We start from the raw sequence: 19750 nt of genomic DNA, 5'->3' as shown, positions 1-19750 counted from the left end.
TAGTGCTTTTGCGACCTGGAGTACAGGGCTTTAAGTGCGATGGCGAAGTCCAATGGAAGTGTACGCCAGAAAAAGGCGAATGGCAAAGTATCAGACATTCCCGGCGCGACGATAGCCGGCAAGAACGATGTTGCGATCAAAGGGCAGCATACAGAAAGCAGCCCGAGCATGCTCCAGCTTCTTGTATGCGTTGGGGGTATCTATGCCTCTTTGTGAGTCGTTTGATTCCCCAAGTCTTCGGGACGGCCGCTGACGAATTCAATAGCTTGACATGGGGCGTCCTCCAAGAACGAATCACGACGACAAATTATGGCACCGACTCAAAACGAGAAGTTTTCAAGTACCCAGTGGTCATGAACACAGTACAGTCTACCTTCGCTGCCATCTTTGGTTACCTATTCGTTCTGGCCACCCGAAAATCGCCAACTGATCTACCGATCATTCCAAACACACGCATCCTCTGGCCGCTGACTCTGGTGGCCTTCACTTCGGCCCTGGCCTCACCATTCGGGTACGCCAGTCTTCAATACGTGGACTACATCACCTTTCTTTTGGCAAAGTCCTGCAAATTGCTCCCTGTCATGTTTCTTCATGTCACGCTGTACAGGAAGAAGTATCCATTCCAGAAGTACGCCGTGGTTGCGCTTATCACAGCTGGTGTTGCCATCTTCACGCTTCAACAACCAGCTGGAAAAAAGCACAAGGGCGCTGAAAGCAGCAGCGTCTACGGTCTTGTCTTGCTGGGGATCAATCTTCTGTTCGACGGCTTGACGAACTCCACCCAGGACGATATTTACGCCAGCTTTCGCCCATACACCGGCCAGCAGATGATGTGCGCGCTGAATGTCATGTCAACGATATTGACTTCAGTCTACTTGCTTCTACTTCCGTATCTAGCCCAGAGTGGCATTGGCGCCGTGGTCGGCCTGGACCTTGGTAAAGGAGCTGGCGAGCTTCATGCGGCGTTGGCATTCATACAAAGGCACCCGGCCGTGGGTTGGGACATCTTGGGCTTTGCTGCAAGTGGTGCACTCGGGCAGGTCTTCATTTGTGAGTCACAATATAATGATGTCGCAATATCCTCGCTAACCTTGCGCAGTCATGACCCTGTCTCTCTTTGGCAGTCTGCTCTTGGTTGGTATCACGGTCACCCGAAAAATGCTGACCATGATCATCTCTGTGGTGTGGTTCGGCCACAGCTTGAATAACATGCAGTACGTCGGTATTGGCTTAGTCTTTGGAGCTATCGGCATGGAAGGCTACTTGAGTAAAGTCGAGAAGGAGAGGAAAATGCGAGAGAAGAAGGCAGCATGAAGTAAGCATGGAAACCTAGACTAAGATCGCCATAGCCGGAAACGGCACCCTCGAAAAAACCAAGAGATGCCAATTCATGGCACGCCTCGCTCGCGTGAGCATCTACGATGGAAGGCGCAGTGCCTCATTATGGTGGTCTGATCTTTCACAAGCGCAGAGAGTCAATGCTGACGTTTAAGATTGGACAATCACCATTCGTCGACTTAAGCCAGTGGCTTGCCAAGCGTCTACACCATAGGCTGCTATCAAGCCCTCTCAAGAGAAACCATGCACCGCATAGCTGAGGACGGGGGCAGTGCTTATAGTGCTAATCATCGGAGCAAGCGTGCGGACGGCACCTACCATCGATAAGTAGTCCTTGCAGTCTCAGGCCGATCATTCACTCATCCATACCAATTCTACGGTGGCCCATCGGTGCTCAAAAACTCGATCAGCCTCTCTCCCACTACGATTCTACGCGAGCCGCCTACAGACATCACGCCACCATGCTCACCATCGCAGCTTGCGGAGCCGCAGCTCATGCGGTGAAGAAACACCATAAGGGACGCAAAGCTGCACAGCAGGTGCAAGCACATAATGCCATTGTCAATGAGGCCAACAGTGTCATTGCCCAACATCAAGCCCAGCATGAAGCTGAGCAGCAGGGTGAGTGTAGTCACTCGCACGCATCAGAAGATCTGTCCGAATCGCACGCTGACGCTTTGTCACAGCGCTCGTAGATAAAGCCAACGGAATTATTGCTCAGCAGCAAGCTGCATTACAGGCCGCGGAAGAGAAGAATAGGCTGCAACAGCAACAACAGCAAGAAGCATATTCGCAATACCCGCCACACCAGCAACCATATACTGCTTCTGCTTACGGCCAGCAGCCACCGCCACCGACAGCACAACATCTCCCACCGCCTCCTCAGCCGTGTCAATATTCTTCAGCTCCAGGAACGCCATATTCTGCACCAGCAACACCTTACTCTGCTGGCCCCCCAACTCCCTCTCCATACTCTGGCGCAATGACACCATACCAACAGCAGCCGACTGCACCGTACCACCACATTGGATGGTGCAGCCAGCAGTGTGGGAACACATGCAATGGCAACGCAAATTCCACATATCCCCAGCAAACGCAGTTGGCGCCTTATCAGTCCTATGGCGCACCGCAGCCACCGCCTTATGGTAGCTATCAGCAGGGGTATCGTTGAGAACTTTGTTAGTACATAGCGGCGGCGTTGGGGGCATATTTTCACGATGAGATGATTTTTCGAAATCCAGGCTTTTCGTCTTTTGGATAGTCTGGGTGAATTGTTCGAAGGTTTCCCGGTCAGTGGTGTTCGCAGGTACCCAGGCTCCGGCCCCATGCATTGCATGGATATTTAGCCGCCAGCGCCAAGCCATACTTCTAGCTGGTTCAAATCTCAGCTGGAGAGGTCGACATTAGGCGTCCATTCGCACAGATTCAGAAATGACACTTCGATTCAACCAGTGCAGCACACGCTTCTGAGATTCGCCAAATTCATATGCCATTTCACTGTTTCTATTCGACATTTTCAGCATCTTAAAATTGACCAGAACAGAAATCCCAATTAGCGCCAGTTCGGCGTGACGAGCCGAAGTGATTCGCGCGACAAGGGTCTCACCTGCCTGCCGAAATCTATATCCCTAGCGCTTCGTTTGCTCCTCAAATATTCGACATCACTCTGCATCATTGCCGCAATCAGTTGAAGCGCAGCCTCGAGCTCGGTCTCGAGCTCGTCGGCATGTCGACAACTTACGCGGATAAATTAGAAGCGTTCCGAAAGAGCGATGCCGAACGCGACGCCCTCGTGGCTCAGGTAAGGTCGAACTCGTATTGCTCCACAGCTCTCAAAAGCTTCTCACACGCGACCACTGCAGATTCTCCAAGACTATGAAGACCTGAAGCTGAAAGTTGGAGAGATCTCCGATGACTATAAGAATGAAGTTGCTTCTCGACGAATGTGGCAGAACAAAGCAGCTTCCTGCGAACGCGACCTTGAGCAGGCACTCTCGCAGCAGAAGCAAGTAGCTGTCAGTATTTCGACACCTTCGCGAGGGTGTCGAGTTGCACGCTGACTCTTTGACAGTCCACTAGCAACTTCGCTGTAGTTTTAATCGATGGCGATGGCGCCATCTTCTCGGACTATCTGTAAGGCTGGAAGCACAAAATGGACTCGATCTGAGTGACTATTTGAAAGACGAGCGCCTTCTGACTGCTTCTCTCAGGTACGGAATGGGCAAAGACGGTGGCGCAGAAGCCGCCCACCAGCTGCACAAAGAGGTGCAGAGACATCTTAAAGCTATCTATCCAGATTCTAATGTTGACGACTGGAACATGCAAGTTTGAGAGACATCACCGCCGACACGAGATGTGATCGCTAACCAATCAGCAGTGTCGTCCAAGTCGTGCTAAACCTGTCAGGACTTGCTGCAAAGCTCTAGAGCTGCGGTATCATCATGAGCCCCAACGAGCTTCTGGCATTCGGGCGATCATTTGGTCTCGCTCAGCCACTGTTTAGCTTCGTCGATGTAGGAGGTGGCAAGGAGAGAGCTGATCACAAGCTGCGCGAGCATCTCAGACTGTAAGTGGCTTTCCTCCGCTGAAGTATCGCCAGAGAGTCGGTCAAGAGGCGATCCAGCAACAAGAATGGGTTTCACTGACACTGGTGACATTGCAGTTACTTGCGCATTGGCCAATGCAAACACATCTTCTTCGCTCCTTGCCACGATAATGGCTACTTGCCGGTACTCGAATCTTATCGCAGAGAACATGCAAGTCGCATGACTTTGATCGAGACCCGCCCGGCCGAGCCTGGCTATGTGGAACTCGGGCTGCGGCGGATTCAGATGCCCACCCTCTTTCGATCCGACAACTTGCCTGGAGGACCGGTCAAGAGTATGCCCACTGTGGCATTGGAGGCGCCAAAAAACTTCGCTGGGATGCCGAACGCTGTGCTGTCCCCGCAGCCCAAGAAGCTTCCGAATAGGACAGGTCTTTCGACGCAGGCGCAGAACGCTGCCATTATGCCGAAGTCCCCATCGCCTGCGCCGTCCAACGAGTCCAATGGTTCCAGCTGGGCAACGATAGGCAAGAACGGAGGCCCGACCAAGACCATTAACATTGCTCCACAAAAGAAGCCTGACCGCAAGTTCATTCTTGTAAGTCCTTGCGGCGCGAGTCAAAGAGCCACCTCGTCAGAGAATGTTGCTAACAATTATTTTCCATCAGGTCAATCGTTACAACGAACGCATTGACGAGGACCTGCCCAGGACCGATCCTGCAGCTGAGAACCGATTTCAGAAGCGGACTGAAACATACGGCAAACATTGCAACAGCTATCATTTGCTAGGACGATGTGAGCGAGGCGAATACTGCGACTATCATCACGGCGAAAAGCTCACGGCTGGTGAGCGTCTCGTCCTGAAGCACAAGGCAAGATCACTCTCGTGTCCTAAGAAGATCGCATGCGCCGACCCAATCTGCCCGTATGGCCATCATTGCAAATACGGCGGAGGGCACTGCTACTTCGATCGCTGCTACTACGCCGATACTCACACAATGGACCTTGAGCCGGCGAAGAAAATCTACGATGACGGTAGCGAGGAATGGCTGCCAAATTATCTCGAGAAGTCTCGCTAAGGACTTCAGGAGAGCATCAAAAATTCTACAAGTATCTTATAGTCCAATATATTTACAAAGACATGCTCAAAAACTCTACTGAGCCATGTCTGCCTCCTATTTCTCATTCTTATCCCCAAGAATGCGTACAAGCATTGCTCGCCAGGCGCTACCAGCTTTAGCATCAGCGTCCACTTTCACGAGCTTATGCAATATTTGCCCTCCTTCAAGCATATGACAGTTCTGAACATCCAATTTGAAATTCCCGCTCCCTTTGATCCGCACATACGCCATGTGATCTCTCAGAAACATGCGCCTGACCTCTCGCGTAATCCCAGGCCAGATATTGATCAAGCTCCTGTTAAATCTTGAAAGAGCAGAACCTTGCTTCGTCTCTAGCTTACCCATGAAGTAAGCCGCAGTAAACCACTCCGCATCTCTGATCGGATGAGAGATAAATCCAACATTACCCGAAGCAACAGGTAAATTCCGATCTAAAGCAAAGTCCTGTAAAGGGACTTCGAGCACTTTTGCTTTTGCGAATGGCATGATTCTCTTCACGGAAACTCTGAAATCCCAGGGAATCCTGCCTGGGATGTGATGCGCCGCTGGCTGCCGAATCGCAGTGATCGATTTGATCATTTTCATTGGCGCGAGGAGAAAGTATGTGCTGAAAGCTGCCACTAGAACCACAGTGAGTCCGCCTAATCCTTTTATAATGTATGGGAGTTTTGGTCGTTCGGAGTTTGCGGGTGGGTCTTTGAGAACCATTTCTGCGTAGCTATAGCAGCCGGCTAAGAGAAGGGTTCCGATGGTGAGGGAGCTGAGGAAGAAGGCTGTATGGTTGGGAGCCGCGTAGAGGAGGACGTGGTCTTGATTTCGGAATCGAGTTGACATCCAGTCTTCGGGTGGAGGTGCAAGGTTTTTGGGTAGTGGTGTTAATTTGGGAGGCAGAGGCTTTGGAGGAAGGTCGCTTGCTGATATCAGGGGAGCGGGAGCCGGTTGAGGTTTGGGCAGATTTCGAGCTTGAGGTGTAGGTGCTTGTGGCAGAGCATTTTTGTATGTTGCTTTGGTTTTGCCGCCTTGTTTGTTTAGTCGAGGTGCGATGCTGAAATGTCTTGAAGGAAGGCTGATGGTGATGCCGTGGATATTTGAACATGTACTGCTTGGCAATGGCGTGCAGAGGACTTGTTGTCGTATGGCCGGCGGAAGCCGCAGCAGAAGTCGCATACTAGTCGCCATTGCGACTATGCTTGCTGTGTTCAATGCAAGGATGCAATAATTGATGGAGTGAGGCTCTCCCGACACGTGCAGACGTGACGCGAGGCAAAGTGAACTGAATGCTTGGAAAATCTCGGACCGAATCGAGAACGACAATGCTTCGGAGGACAAGCTTGCGGATCTCCGTGCATCCCAACAATAGCTCGCTCTCGCTTCTTCACTCACCTCTGCCTCATCCTCTTTGCTGCGCTCCTGTCTGGCCTATTCGATCCGGCTTTTGACGTCTGCAGCGAGACGTCGTCTTTCGCGGCACCGCAGTTGCTGAAAGAGGATCGCCCAGCATGTCCGGCGTGCTGAACACCGCACGGCTGTCCGCACGCATTGCGGGCAGATATGCTTCGCGGCAAGTAACGAGAAGAAGCTTCCATGTCTCCCAGCGCGATGCAGCGGCACAGAACTACTCCATGCCTGCTCTATCACCGACCATGACCGAAGGCAATATTTCCAAGTGGAACATCAAAGAGGGAGATTCGTTCACGGCCGGAGATGTTATTCTGGAGATTGAAACGGATAAGGCCACGATGGACGTCGAAGCGCAAGACGATGGAGTGCTGTTTAAGATTGTCAAGGCAGAGGGCAGCAAAGGCGTCAAGGTTGGAGAGAGGATAGCAGTGACTGCAGACCCGGACGACGACTTGAAGTCATTGGAAGTGCCAGCTGAAGAGGGCGGGGCGCAAAAGAAGGCGGAGAGCAAGGAAGAGAAACCTGCACCGAAACAGGAGTCTAAGCCAGCAGAGACCGCGGAAAAGAGCGATGCGCCTGTTGCGACGCAACGCGCAGGGCAAGAGGGCAAGAAGACTGGTTCACCGGCAACGAGAAAGTACCCTTTGTATCCTTCAGTGGAGACACTGCTTCACCAGAACGGTCTGTCAGCCAAGGATGCGGAGAACATCACAGCCACTGGACCAAGTGGCAGGCTGCTGAAGGGAGACGTTCTTGCATACTTGGGTAAGATCAACAAGGACTACCCAGCGGAGGCTTCCAAGCGGCTTGCGAAGCTGGCGCATTTGGATTTGAGCAACATCCAGCTTGCAAAGAAGGCTGAGGTGAAGCCGGATACGAAGCCTGCGGAGAAGGCCGTACCACAGTTGCCAAAGGAGACCGAGATTGCGGTTCCTATCTCGCTCTCACAAGTGATCGCGACACAGAAGAAGATTCGAGATACACTGGACATCCACCTACCGCTTTCTACATTCATCGCCCGGGCTTCGGAGCTTGCCAACGAGGACTTGCCGCTGGACAAGCGACGGAAGCCTACCGCAGATGAGCTTTTCAACTCAATTCTTGGTCTTGATCAAGTGGCAGTCTCGAAGAGAGGCAACTTCTTTCCTCAGATCACTGGTCTCAGCACGCCTTCATTGTTGAAGACGAGGCCGACAAAGCAGGCGGACATCATCGATATCTTGGCGCCAAAGAAGAAGTCTGCAGCGGTTCCAGCTTCCGTCCCTGCTGGCATCTCCGCTAAAGACAACATCTTTTCTGTCGTCGCTAAAGATGGCGAGGAGGAGAGGGCAACAGAATATCTGGAGCGTATGAAGTTGGTGCTCGAGAAGGAGCCTGGCCGACTTGTGTTGTAGTAGCGTCATGATTGCGATCGTCCCAAGAAGTGCATAGAGAGCGAGGCGTTCTGGCAGGTCTGCAGAGGGAGCGTGTACGATAGAGAGCTCGCCTTGGTAGGATGGGCTACTCTTTCAGCTAGATGTGTATAGCATGATTTCATACTGGGCTCACACTCATTGAGCTCACTGTCGGGCGCATGAGCAAGCTCACTGGTATGATGTTGCGCATTGATCGTTGTTCGAACACATCGATTCACTATCGCCCTTTATCGGGTTGCTGCCCTCGGTATGCTAGCAGCGGCAATAACGTGGGTGACGAAGCCAGGAGAGTTTCAATGGAGCTCGATCCCTGTGGTCTTGGCAAGGCATTAGAGGACAGCTAAAGCACATGCAACGACAACACCACAGCGCTTCTGATGGACAGCAGAGCTGGCACTCTTTGACCCCACCATCGCATCGCACCGCTCCCCATTTCCACCATGGCAGCGGCCGACAGCACGACCTCCGTGCCCGGCGCCGACTTCTTCCTGAAGGGAGAAAGTGGGCGCAACACGCGAGGCCTGCTGCGATTCCTCATCCTGCTCACCATTGCCGCTGCAGCTGTCGCCGCCCGACTCTTCTCCGTCATCCGATTCGAGAGCATCATTCACGAATGTCAGTCGATCAATTGTGGAGCAGAATACCCATTCAAAAGCGATGCTAACGTCAACTGATCAGTCGATCCGTGGTTCAACTTCCGCGCAACGAAATATCTTGTCGCCAATGGCTTCTACAACTTCTGGGATTGGTTTGACGACCGTACGAGAGTTCGAGCAATGGTTTTGATATGACAATGGCTAATGGCATGGATTGCAGGAACATGGCATCCTCTGGGTCGTGTCACCGGTGGCACCCTCTACCCAGGCCTCATGGTCACCTCCGGCGTCATCTACCACATCCTTCGATTCCTCACACTCCCTGTCGACATTCGAAACATTTGCGTCTTGCTCGCACCCGGCTTCTCCGGCTTGACGGCATTCGCATCCTACCTCTTCACCTCCGAAATGAGCGATAGCCCCTCGGCCGGTCTTCTGGCAGCAATCTTCATGGGCATTGCACCTGGCTATATCAGCAGAAGTGTTGCGGGATCATACGATAACGAGGCCATTGCCATCTTCCTCCTTGTCTTCACTTTCTACTTGTGGATCAAGGCAGTCAAGGTCGGCAGCATCATGTGGGCTGGACTCTGCGCACTGTTCTATGGATACATGGTCAGCGCTTGGGGTGGATACGTCTTCATTACGAATTTGCTGCCGCTGCACGCTTTCGTTCTTATCCTCATGGGACGCTTCAGCCCGCGCTTGTACGTGAGCTACACAACTTGGTATGCTCTGGGTACATTGGCCAGCATGCAGATTCCTTTCGTTGGGTTCTTGCCGGTCAGGAGCAGCGACCACATGGCAGCCCTTGGAATCTTCGGCCTCATCCAGTTGGTTGCATTCGCCTACTACATCCGTGCTCAGCTCCCGTCGAAGCAGTTCCAGACGCTGCTCTGGGCTTCGGTCTTCATTGTCTTCGGTCTGGCATTTGGCGGCCTGGTTCTGCTCACAGTATCGGGCACCATCGCACCATGGAGCGGACGTTTCTACTCTTTGTGGGACACTGGCTACGCAAAGATCCACATTCCCATCATTGCATCGGTGTCTGAGCATCAGCCTACCGCCTGGCCAGCTTTCTTCTTCGATTTGAACATGCTGATCTGGTTGTTTCCAGCCGGTGTCTACATGTGCTTCCGCACTCTCAAGGATGAGCAGGTCTTCGTTGTCATCTACGCGGTCCTGGCTAGCTACTTCGCCGGAGTCATGGTTCGTCTGATGCTCACGTTGACCCCAATCGTCTGTGTTTCGGCAGCCATTGCGCTCAGCCAGATTCTGGACACTTTCCTCATCGCTTCTCAGCCCGAAGAGCCAGCTGAGTCGAAGACAAACGGTAGCGCCAAGGGACCTTCCAAGGAGAAGGATACACTCGCTTCTGTCCTCCCCGAAGCACTTCGCGCGACCAAGGCACCTTTGGTGGGCATTTACAGCTACTTGTCCAAGTCTCTGATCACTGGATTTATCACGACTTACCTTCTTCTCTTTGTGCTCCACTGCACTTGGGTGACATCGAACGCATACTCTTCGCCATCCGTCGTGCTCGCCTCGAGGCTGCCTGATGGAAGCCAGCACATCATCGATGACTACCGCGAGGCTTACTACTGGCTGCGTCAAAACACCAAGCAGGATGCCAAGGTTATGAGTTGGTGGGATTATGGCTACCAGATTGGTGGCATGGCTGACCGGCCTACGCTCGTTGACAACAACACTTGGAACAACACTCACATTGCCACTGTTGGCAAGGCCATGTCGAGCAGAGAAGAGGTCTCTTACCCTATCATGAAGCAGCATGAGGTTGACTATGTCTTGGTCGTCTTCGGTGGTCTTCTTGGTTACTCTGGTGATGACATCAACAAGTTCTTGTGGATGGTCAGAATCGCCGAAGGTACGTGATCTGGACGAACGCCCTTTCAATAGCTACTGACTACTTCGCGCAGGTATCTGGCCGGACGAGGTCAAGGAGCGTGACTTCTTCACCGCTCGTGGCGAGTACCGAGTTGATGAGGAGGCTACGCCGACAATGAAGAACTCGCTCATGTACAAGATGAGCTACTACAACTACAACTCCCTGTTCCCAGCAGGACAAGCTACTGACAGAGTACGTGGAGCTCGTTTGCCTGCGACTGGGCCAGAGCTTTCTACGCTCGAGGAAGCATTTACCAGTGAGAACTGGATCATCAGAATTTACAAGGTCAAGGACTACGACAACCTTGGCAGAAGTCACCAGGAAGCAGTTGCCTTTGACAAGGGCAACAAGAGAAAGAAGGCAGGCAAGCGCAAAGGACCGCGTGTCTTGCGGGTCGACTAGATATGACAAAAGCAATTCTGTATCTTGTAGAATATTCAATAGAAACAGTCAGTCTGTCTGAACACTCCCGCCTTGCCAAGCAACCCGAAGCCCCTGCATGGATTGGACTTTCACCCCACCAAATGTCGGAGTCGGAGTCGTTCCCCTCCATCCACTCGACATTCGACTTCCACAACACTGTACACCCCACCACATCTCATCACATCCCATAGTCGCCCATCATGGCCGACACAGCCCCAGCCTCAGATCTACTGCCTCCCCGCAAGGTGACTTACTGCGCAGTCTGCTCTCTGCCTCCGGAAGTAGGTACGGCTCCAAGCACACCAACCTCCAGCCAGCACTCTCCAATCTCAGCACTTACTCTTGGTCAACAACTAACGCAACTCACCACTTCAGTACTGTGAATACGGCGGCACAACCAAAAAATGCGAAGAATGGCTCCTCAAGAACGCCCCAACCCTCCACGCCCAACTCTACTCCGAAGAAGCCCTTTCCCAAAACCTCAGCACCCTCTCCGTCGACGCCCAAAAGCGCGCCGAGAAAGACGCCCAAAAGAAAGCCGCCAAAGCTGAAGCAGCCGAAGCACGCGATGCCGAGAAACGCGCCGCATCCAAAATCACTATCAAACGCGTCGAGCGCAACAAGCGGAAATACGTCACTGAGATTTCAGGCCTGGAAGCTTTTGGGCTGGAATTGAAAAAGGTTGCGAAAGAGTTTGGCAAAAAGTTCGCGACGGGGAGTAGTGTGACGAAGACGGCGAGTGGAGGGGAGGAAATTACTGTGCAGGGAGATGTGGCGGATGATGTTGCGGAGTGGTTGGCGGAGAACCATGAGAATATTCCCGAGGATAATGTGGAGATTGTGGAGGATAAGAAGAAGAAGAGCAGTGCGGCTTAGTGGGCTTCGAAGAGGCGTGGACGCAAGGATTGAGAGAGAGGCTTGGGTCAGATCAGAATGCATAGCGTGGTGGTGAGAAGCGTTCATTGGATTGGAAGGTCGGTGCATAGAGACTCTGTTAAAAGATAACGTGAATACAGCTCACTTGACAGCGCGGATCGATCAAGAGTCTGGATGAGCCTAATGCATCTTTGACCATGTGATGCAGGACAAATGAGAGGTCTGGCAGATGCCAGCAAGTGGCAGCTCTACAGCCGTCAATCCCCTTTCAGGCCTCAGACCTGTCGATGCAGGAAGTCACAGTTACCTTTCAACTAACAACAAGGTGTGCCTCGTAGACCGGGGTCAGTCTACTAGAATGCGCAATCGTATAACCGGACAGCAGAAGCAAGGCCACGGCCATCGTTTCATTGTGAAGTCCGAAAGGGACTCCCTCAGCCACTTCTTGTTGATCAAGGCTAATTATTTCGAAATGAGCACAGTCAACCAACTTCAGACTCTGGATAACCATGCTTCGGTGAGCACACTCGATAAAATACCATCTAAATATCGCAATGAGCTCCTCCACACTCCTCGTCAAAGAACTTCCAGACTGGAGACACTTTTGGGTCTCCACTCCATTGATAGTAGCACTGCGTATGGTTAGCAACCTATACAGACTAGAAAAACCACTCTCGACCTCTTCTTACAGTGTCTACTTTTGCAACATAGCTCCAATGGGCCCTCCACTTCGGATCGCCGTGTGCCTCTTGTTGATAGGCCTTAGTTAATGCTACATTGCACGCGTGGTAGGTCTTTTTCGCATCATTGCAGTAGCAATTATCCGCTGCTAACGCACTATTTCAACGGTTAGTTAGCTATGGAACGTGAAAGATCGAGGAGAGAAGACCTACGCTGGGAGGACGGAGAGTAAGAGGAGTGCAGTCGATGTAATAGGAGTCATTTTGTGCAATGCTGGAGGATGGAGATCTTGAGACTATTTCGTTTAACGAGATCGAGGTAAGAGTGCAAAGGCCTACACGACGAGGCGTCTCAGATATATCAGAAACTGTATCTAGAGAAATGTCGTCGAAAATGGTTCAAGGAAGTAGGGGTGGTCAATGAACCGGGTTTCCGGATACTTGTTGCTCATCTAGACTATCGCAAAATGCCCTCACCGCTGGTCGCTTCCCGGTACTTCCAGAACTGACTGGTAATCGACAAGAAATAGCATACCTCGTACAGCCATCTCGCCAGGCCTGATCGATAGTGTGCCGCACCCTGTTGGCGTGTAACACCCTTGGATCCTACACTGCTATCCGCCAAAGACCTGGTAAGATGCTGACTCCGGCGATCAAACAGTGCTCTTGAACGGGCTAGAACTGTGCACACTACTGATCGTGGCTAGGGTGGTGGCTGTAGCGCTATCGAACGAAAAAGATGTTAACGTACAGATATATACCATCTGCTAGCAAGAAGATCCTCTGACTCTATAAACATATGAACCAAGCGGCAGAGCGCGCTCTGCGTCCTGCTCCGTACCGAGTTGATCGGATTCGAGCACTTTTTCCTCACCTAGACTCGGCCCTACCTAGGGTTTACCTACAACCTAACTAGTATCGAGATATCCGAAATATGTAAGACAAACTCTAAATCACGCTTGCAATGCCACCCTTGATGCGGGACAACTCCGCTTCCATCCGTGTCGAGCGAGCTCATTCCTGGTGAAAAGCGGCAGTACGAGAGACGACATAAAGCAGGAAGAACAGCGGCAGACAGTCATGAAAGGAATGAAACACATGTCATCATAAAAGGAGCTGTCTCCTGTCTTCTTTACACACTAGATGGGACGGTACGAAACCGCCCTTCGCCAAAAGAGAAACACCTCAAGCTCCGTCGCTGTGCTCACCTCTCTATTCAAGAAGGCAACAAAATCAACTGGTATCTGTCCCAAACACTTAGGTTGATCGTACAAGCCGAGAGAACGATTCAGGTCTGGTTCCATTTCCAAAGCAACAAATTCTTCTGCGCGACGTCGAGAGTAAAAGAATGCAAGTCTTCTCAACTCCCACCCTGCTGTCATCGTCCCTCTTGCATTTCCCGAATCTTGGTCATGAAACTCTTCGGGTATAACTGTGCCTCGTCCGCGCTCGGGATTCCGCGATTAGGATCTCGACAACGGTCAAGGACCTTGTTGATTATCTGGCCAAGCAGTGCCTCGTCCATAAGAACAGCATTGCCCGTGCCTTCAGGATTGAGGTAGGCATCATTCTCCGAAAGCATGTCCTTGATGAGAGGTCTCTTCTCGGGGTCTCGATTTAGACATCTTCGCAAGATGCCTCGCAAAGTTGAAGGGATAGGAGCATCGCCGACTCCGTATTCAGGGAACTCGATAACATGTTTCGGATTCGTAATCGCCATGATTCTGGAGATCTGGTTTCCAATGTGTGCAAAAGGTGGTCTGCCGTATGCCATTTGATATAAGATGCATCCCAAACTCCAGACGTCTGAGGCCTTGCCGATGCGCATGTCTTTCTTCAAGGGCCTTCCTGCTTCATCTCTGCCAGATGCGTTGGTATCGGTGATGCTCTCGGGTGACATATAATTGGGCGTGCCCACGTGGGAATCTCGGTGTACATTGCAGGTGTTGTCGGTGTCGATGGCATTCGCTATTCCGAAGTCGATCAGCTTGAGCCGTCCTTGGACGAGCAGGAAGTTCGCAGGTTTCAAATCGGAGTGAACGATGTCGTGGTCATGGACAGCTTGAACGCACTCCAGCATCTCCTTCCAGTGATAGCGTGTGAAGACACTGTCAAATCGAGCCTCGGTGCCGTTCAGTCGAAGCGTCAAAATACGATTGAAGTCCGTGTCACCCTTCTCCATGAGAACGAAAAGCTCCTTCTTCTCGTCGTTGAGCTCCCAGTCGTAAAGACGCACCACACGCTCAACGTCGGTAAGCTTCTTCAGAAGGTCAATTTCGCCCTTGTAACCACGCACGGCTGTCTCGTCGCAGTCTTCCAACTTCACGCGTTTCAGCGCGAATGTCTTGTAGTTCTCTGCCATCACACAGTAAACTTCGCTGGAGCCGCCCTTACCGATCCTGCCCATCTGCGTGAAGATCTTGCCCTTGACCACAATGTGGTTACGCTTCTTCCTCGTTTTGGTTGTGCTGGCGCCCGCTGTGGCCGTCGCAGCATCCAATACACTCATTTTTGGCGGAGGCGCGGGTGCCACTCGATGAGGTGTATTGCCACTGATGGTGCCCAATGCTCGTCGGGGTTCCTGCTGAGACACTACTACTGGCGTCTCCTCGACGTGCATTCGTCCCGGCTTCTCATCATCTGACATTACGGACATTGTGGGCTTGCCCAGGTACTTGAATTCCTGGTCCTTGTTGCGCCGAAAGGTAGGAGGAGGCATGTTTTCTTGATCTTCGTAGGCATCTCCGTGAGGCTTTGGTGCATCGTATCGATAATTCGCACGAGTGTAGCCGGGTGCACGTGCACCATTGTTTTGCTCAAGAGGCTGCTCCTGTTGGCCGTAACTAACACTAGGTCGCCGTTGCTGGCCTCCCAGTGTAGAGCCGTTAATGTGTTGACTGCTCGGCTGGCGGCGCATCTGATATCGCTCAACGCTGGGCTGCCTATTTCGCGATGTGTCGCGGCTTGTCTGGCGCGAAGCAGATCCTGACTCGTTGCTGATATGGCTTCGCGAGAACTGAGGCCGTGCCTGTCGAGACGGCGGCCGAGATTCTTGCGATGGCTGACTGCGGTGGGCAAAGTCGTGTACGGAGACAGGTTCTACTGAGGTCGCGCGACCATTCACGCTACCGCTCCTGCTTCTGGCACCCTCTAGCCGAGAAGTACTTCGATCTTGTGGGGTGTACGACGCAGCACTCGGTTGAGAAGAAGAGCCATGTGGTCCATCTTCGTTCGCAGAGCCGTTCTCCTCGCTGTCTCTGCGTTTAAAGCCGCGTCGTATCGGTCCACTTTTCAGAAAGGAGCCAGTCATCGGCGCTCGTTTTATTCGCGTCGACCCGGGCGGTACCGCAGCTTCGGCCGAGGTGTTGCGCGATCTTGCTGCTGTGGAGGCCCCATATCGAGATGTGGCATCCGGTGCAATCTGAGTCGAAGTGCTGCGCGCTAAGTCTGATCTGTAATTTGTTCTTTCATTCGTATCTGGCACGGCTCTGAAGCCATTACGAGAGCCTGGCCTGCTGATTGAAGCAACATGCTGTCCCGGGTCGTCCTGTGATGCATTACTTCCAGCCCTCGAACGGGTCACGACCCGGATCGCACGTGGTGCTGGAGCTGGAGTGACAATCTCAGGTCTAACATGTGTCTCTGGTGTAGGGTCTCGTTTCGTCGTACGGTACTGATACGGCCCGGAAACGCTGGTAGACCGTTTCGCGGATGTCGGCCCCTTCGATGAGCCCAGATGCACTACCCTCTGAGGTGTGGTGCCCCGACCTTGTTGGTCATGGGCGGTGGGCGGAGAACTCCGCCGTACAACCTTGAGGCCAGGGGCCCTACTAGGAGTGTCTAATCCGGCGGTCCCAGCGCTTGTCGAGCGATTGAAGCGCGGCATGTCGCTCCCTTGTGGTTGTCGTGGTGGAGAAGATGGGACGCCGGCATCTGCCAACAAAGCCTGTGTGACCTTCGAAAACTTGATTGCCGGCGGAGGCTCGTCGTCAGAGTCGCTATCGTTCTCGACATCGATTCGTTTAATCATGGGCGCGTCGGCTGAGAAGCCATTGGGCCCAAAGCCAGACAAGGGCGAGTTGCGCCGCATCGCCGAACGCGACGGGTGCGCAACGGCGGCCATGACGCGCCTGACGGTGTGCTTGACGCGATCTTTTCTCGTATATGTATCCTGATGGTTCGCTATTCCAAAAGTTTCAAGATGCTTGTTCCTCCAGTCAAAGAGTGTAGGTTGCGCTTGGTGATCCTATGGTCGTTGTTGTCGCTATCGTCTGGGGTGTGCTGCGGTCGATCTCTGCCATGTCGTAGCGCTAAGTATGCTCCAGTATTCGGGGGTCGGAGCAGCGACGAGATCGCTACATGTGCTCGGAGGCCAGAGATGCGCCTGTGGAGGATGTTGGGTCTCAAAAGCCTTCTCGGCGGTGTCTGTCGTGAAGCGAAAGCCGAAGGGAAGTCGCGTCCAAGGATGTGTTGCGGGGGGCAACAACAAATCTCTTGGCGTGGCCATTGCGCTCAACCCAATATGGACCCAACACGCTGGCCAGATTCAAACGAGACGTGCATCACAGCTCAGAGTTGGAAATACCCGAAGTAAGCGACGTGGGGAGTGAAGAGACCGGGTGGTATGAGGGAAGCATCAAATTTGAGCCTGTGATCTGTTTCGGGCGAGCACGCGGAAGTGATTGGTTGGCAATTCAGAGCATCTTCCAATGTGAGATGATCCATTCAGTATGTCTGCTGCGCTCTATCTACTGTAGCATAGATCGCTAAATCGGAGAAACAGACAAAAGTGTCATGCATGATAAGCTGAATACGACGGTGACTTCGAGAAGCGAATGGGCTTCCAAGACACACGCAACATGTACATACAGCATGCATCCATATAATACACCAAAAGACATTATTCGAAGTAGACACATTCTGCGTCGCCTATCGCGTACAGTCCTCAAACTCCTGCGGCCAATGCTGCCGCATCGAAAACCCATTCTGTCACCCACAATGCATCGAGTAGTCCTAAGTGCGAAGCTCGTCTCTAGAATGAGTTCCTTATACTGTGCTTTGCAGCGAGCACCTTGAGCCGTGACACAGTCTAGTCCAGATAGGCAAGCAGGCAGCAGAGCAAGATATTGTGAAAAGTAGTCACCCTGACGCGATTTCACCAGCATCGAGAGCTCCTCGGTACATGCGCGCTGCACCACAAACGAGCGCCACAACAAGGCGACCCATAAGAGACCTCATGCCTCATGAGCTTCAGTAAGCTATGACCTCAAGTGTCACCAGTCAAACGTGATCGAGGGCACCATGCGAGAGCGTTCAGCGTACGATAGATGTCATGTCCGGAGTGAAGGCAAGCCGAGCTCATAGACGGGCGACATCATGCGCGAGTGCAACCAAAGACGGGTATCATCGTAAGAATCAGTCAACTGCTGACCGACGCGAAAACCATGGGTCGACGGCGATCCAATCACGGCATCATCTCATCATCGTCACGAGAACTTCGCTGAACGTATTACTGGGTTCCAGGCGCAGCGCCTCCGGGTTGCTGCTGTTGCTGCATCTGTTGTGCATACCACTGATACCATGCAGCGTACGCTTCATTGGTGGCAGGTTGGGCGTTGGCCGGTTGCGCAGCTTGTTGCTGCACGGCTGGCATCTGGAATGCCGGCATCTGAGGGGGTACTTGTGGCGCCGGTGCGCTGTACTGTCCGTAGCTGGGCACGGCCGGGGCTGCTTGGTTCTGTGAGTATGCATCATAACCATGCGATGCGGGCTGGTCACGTCCTCCTCCGCCACCTCCTCTGCCGCCGCCACCGCCGCCAGTGCGACCGGCCGCAGCGTCACGTTGGCGGACAGTCTCGACCTTCTCCCAGATGATCCGCTCGGCCTCTTCCATAGCACGAGCAGTACCTGCAAGGTCAATATTGCGGTGCACATCCGGGGGTTGCGGCTGATTGACATTGATCTTGCAGCCGCTGGTGCGCTGCATGTCCTTGATGGTCTCGCCGCCTTTGCCAATGATCATGCCGACGGCTTCGGATGGAACTCGTATCGTCTTTTCGACATGATCGCCAGCTCCGCCTCCTCGGCCACCGCCGCCATTGCGCTGATTGCCTCGATCTTGGTCGAAGCCTCGGTCTCGGGTTCCGGGCATTGTGGCATTGACTCCAGAGCCGCCGCCTCCGCCTCCACCTCCCCGGCTGTCGCTCTCGACGATCTCAAGAATCAATTCTCTCGCAGTTGCTGTGGCGCGCTCGCTGCCGATGAGGTTCACCGGGCGAAGACCGTTGACGCTCTTGTTCTCGCCAACAATGTTCACGTGACAGCCACTCTTCTCCTGTAGGTCTTTGATAGTCTCACCACCTCGTCCGATGATCAAACCAACAGTCTTGTCCGGAACCATGATCTGGGTACTAGCCTCCCCTTCTCGCAAAGCGGGAAGGTTGACTTTGGCACGTCCGGGCATACCTGCAGTGTAAGCACCTTTCTCTTGAGCGACTGGAGTCCCGCCATTCTCCTCGATGATTTGGAATATCGCGCTTTTGGCAGCTTCCCGCGAACGTGTAGAGCCGGAAATAGTGCATTGGCGCTCGGCCTGGTGGGAATCTTTCGCCTGTACAAATTGCACCCGTGCGCCGCTTTCGGATTCCACTTTGCGCAGGTTTTCACCGTTACGTCCAATGATCAGTCCTACCAATCCAGACTTCACGCGAATGGTCTCGACCTCGCTGCCGCCATCGCCACGGCCTCCTCGATCTCGTCCTCCGCGGAAGTTGTCACCTCCGCGATCCGGAGATGGAGAGCGACGGTAGCTGCCTCTGCGAGGATCTTCTCGGCGCTCATCACGGTAAGGGTTCGCGTTGTAGTTATCGCGTCGAGGTGGTGATCGTGATCGAGAGCGTGATTGCTGGTAGCCGCGACCGGCGAGGCGTGGGTCTTCACGTGGTCCAGCAGATTGTTGACGCGGGTCGTACGAAGCGATGCCACGGTTCTCGGCGATGTTACGCGCTTTAGCGATGGCGTCGGCGATGCTTACGGAGCCGCTGTTGACAGGTCTGATCTGGCTCAGATCAACACTGCCAGTGTTAGAAGGTTGAGGTAGGTATTGAGCCTGCTGAGGAGGCGCGCTCGGCGGTTGCGCGGGCATGACCCCTGGAGGAGGATAGCCCGGCGGAGGTTGATGCGATAGCTGTTGCGGTGGAGCAGAGGTCGCTGGAGAGCCAGCCGGCTGCTGCTGAGCTGTAATATCATTGTCAGTCATGGACGGCGCCTTATAGGGGTGACCGAAAGCACGTACCCAGCGCGGCCAGGATCTGAGAGATGTCGGGGGCCGGTTGCGCCATGTTGGCGCGTCGCAGCGAGGGCGCTGGTGTCGATGTGTACTTTTCAGATAGTCGCACGTTTGATCGTTATGCGTCGATGATGGTGCAGTAAAGGATGAGATGGTAAGAG

General features: G+C 53.2%; 10 protein-coding genes across 11 annotated transcripts; 7 read left to right on the top strand and 3 right to left on the bottom strand.

The window, feature by feature from the left end:
* Positions 1-39: 39 nt before the first annotated feature.
* CKM354_000240100 (UDP-galactose transporter HUT1) lies at positions 40-1314 on the top strand (the record flags this gene model as incomplete). Its single annotated transcript, XM_044797561.1, has 3 exons — positions 40-212; positions 266-1050; positions 1100-1314. The coding sequence occupies 3 exons, from the start codon at positions 40-42 to the stop codon at positions 1312-1314; spliced, it is 1173 nt and encodes a 390-aa protein (XP_044653496.1).
* A 485-nt stretch (positions 1315-1799) lies between these two features.
* CKM354_000240000 (uncharacterized protein) lies at positions 1800-2509 on the top strand (the record flags this gene model as incomplete). Its single annotated transcript, XM_044797560.1, has 2 exons — positions 1800-1959; positions 2025-2509. The coding sequence occupies 2 exons, from the start codon at positions 1800-1802 to the stop codon at positions 2507-2509; spliced, it is 645 nt and encodes a 214-aa protein (XP_044653495.1).
* Positions 2510-3064: 555 nt separating this feature from the next.
* Positions 3065-3764, top strand: CKM354_000239900 (uncharacterized protein; the record flags this gene model as incomplete). Of its 2 annotated transcripts, none has more annotated exons than XM_044797559.1 (5): positions 3065-3139; positions 3201-3347; positions 3410-3471; positions 3549-3659; positions 3716-3764. In XM_044797559.1, 5 exons carry the CDS (start codon positions 3065-3067, stop codon positions 3762-3764), a joined length of 444 nt encoding a protein of 147 aa, XP_044653494.1. The 2 variants fall into 2 exon arrangements, with proteins under 2 accessions (XP_044653494.1, XP_044653493.1); XM_044797558.1 differs by having other exon boundaries at positions 3201-3353.
* Positions 3765-3779: 15 nt separating this feature from the next.
* Positions 3780-4962, top strand: CKM354_000239800 (uncharacterized protein; the record flags this gene model as incomplete). The annotated part of the gene is made up of 3 exons (XM_044797557.1): positions 3780-3904; positions 4001-4481; positions 4552-4962. 3 exons carry the CDS (start codon positions 3780-3782, stop codon positions 4960-4962), a joined length of 1017 nt encoding a protein of 338 aa, XP_044653492.1.
* A 96-nt stretch (positions 4963-5058) lies between these two features.
* CKM354_000239700 (uncharacterized protein) lies at positions 5059-6183 on the bottom strand (the record flags this gene model as incomplete). Its single annotated transcript, XM_044797556.1, has 1 exon — positions 5059-6183. The coding sequence occupies one exon, from the start codon at positions 6181-6183 to the stop codon at positions 5059-5061; it is 1125 nt and encodes a 374-aa protein (XP_044653491.1).
* A 320-nt stretch (positions 6184-6503) lies between these two features.
* Positions 6504-7799, top strand: CKM354_000239600 (uncharacterized protein; the record flags this gene model as incomplete). The annotated part of the gene is made up of 1 exon (XM_044797555.1): positions 6504-7799. The coding sequence occupies one exon, from the start codon at positions 6504-6506 to the stop codon at positions 7797-7799; it is 1296 nt and encodes a 431-aa protein (XP_044653490.1).
* A 461-nt stretch (positions 7800-8260) lies between these two features.
* Positions 8261-10724, top strand: CKM354_000239500 (dolichyl-diphosphooligosaccharide--protein glycosyltransferase subunit STT3; the record flags this gene model as incomplete). The annotated part of the gene is made up of 4 exons (XM_044797554.1): positions 8261-8435; positions 8499-8579; positions 8637-10301; positions 10354-10724. 4 exons carry the CDS (start codon positions 8261-8263, stop codon positions 10722-10724), a joined length of 2292 nt encoding a protein of 763 aa, XP_044653489.1.
* Positions 10725-10945: 221 nt separating this feature from the next.
* CKM354_000239400 (uncharacterized protein) lies at positions 10946-11621 on the top strand (the record flags this gene model as incomplete). The annotated part of the gene is made up of 2 exons (XM_044797553.1): positions 10946-11026; positions 11121-11621. The coding sequence occupies 2 exons, from the start codon at positions 10946-10948 to the stop codon at positions 11619-11621; spliced, it is 582 nt and encodes a 193-aa protein (XP_044653488.1).
* A 2058-nt stretch (positions 11622-13679) lies between these two features.
* On the bottom strand, positions 13680-16424 carry CKM354_000239300 (serine/threonine/tyrosine protein kinase MPS1; the record flags this gene model as incomplete). Its single annotated transcript, XM_044797552.1, has 1 exon — positions 13680-16424. One exon carries the CDS (start codon positions 16422-16424, stop codon positions 13680-13682), a length of 2745 nt encoding a protein of 914 aa, XP_044653487.1.
* Positions 16425-17810: 1386 nt separating this feature from the next.
* CKM354_000239200 (uncharacterized protein) lies at positions 17811-19641 on the bottom strand (the record flags this gene model as incomplete). The annotated part of the gene is made up of 2 exons (XM_044797551.1): positions 17811-19537; positions 19596-19641. 2 exons carry the CDS (start codon positions 19639-19641, stop codon positions 17811-17813), a joined length of 1773 nt encoding a protein of 590 aa, XP_044653486.1.
* Between the last annotated feature and the right edge of the window lie 109 nt (positions 19642-19750).

This window comes from Cercospora kikuchii (genome assembly GCF_019650295.1).
Source record: "Cercospora kikuchii DNA, contig_00002, whole genome shotgun sequence".
Classification (NCBI taxonomy): domain Eukaryota; kingdom Fungi; phylum Ascomycota; class Dothideomycetes; order Mycosphaerellales; family Mycosphaerellaceae; genus Cercospora; species Cercospora kikuchii.
The sequence above is the reverse complement of the archived record's forward strand: the minus strand, read 5'-3'. Positions and strand labels throughout refer to the sequence as shown.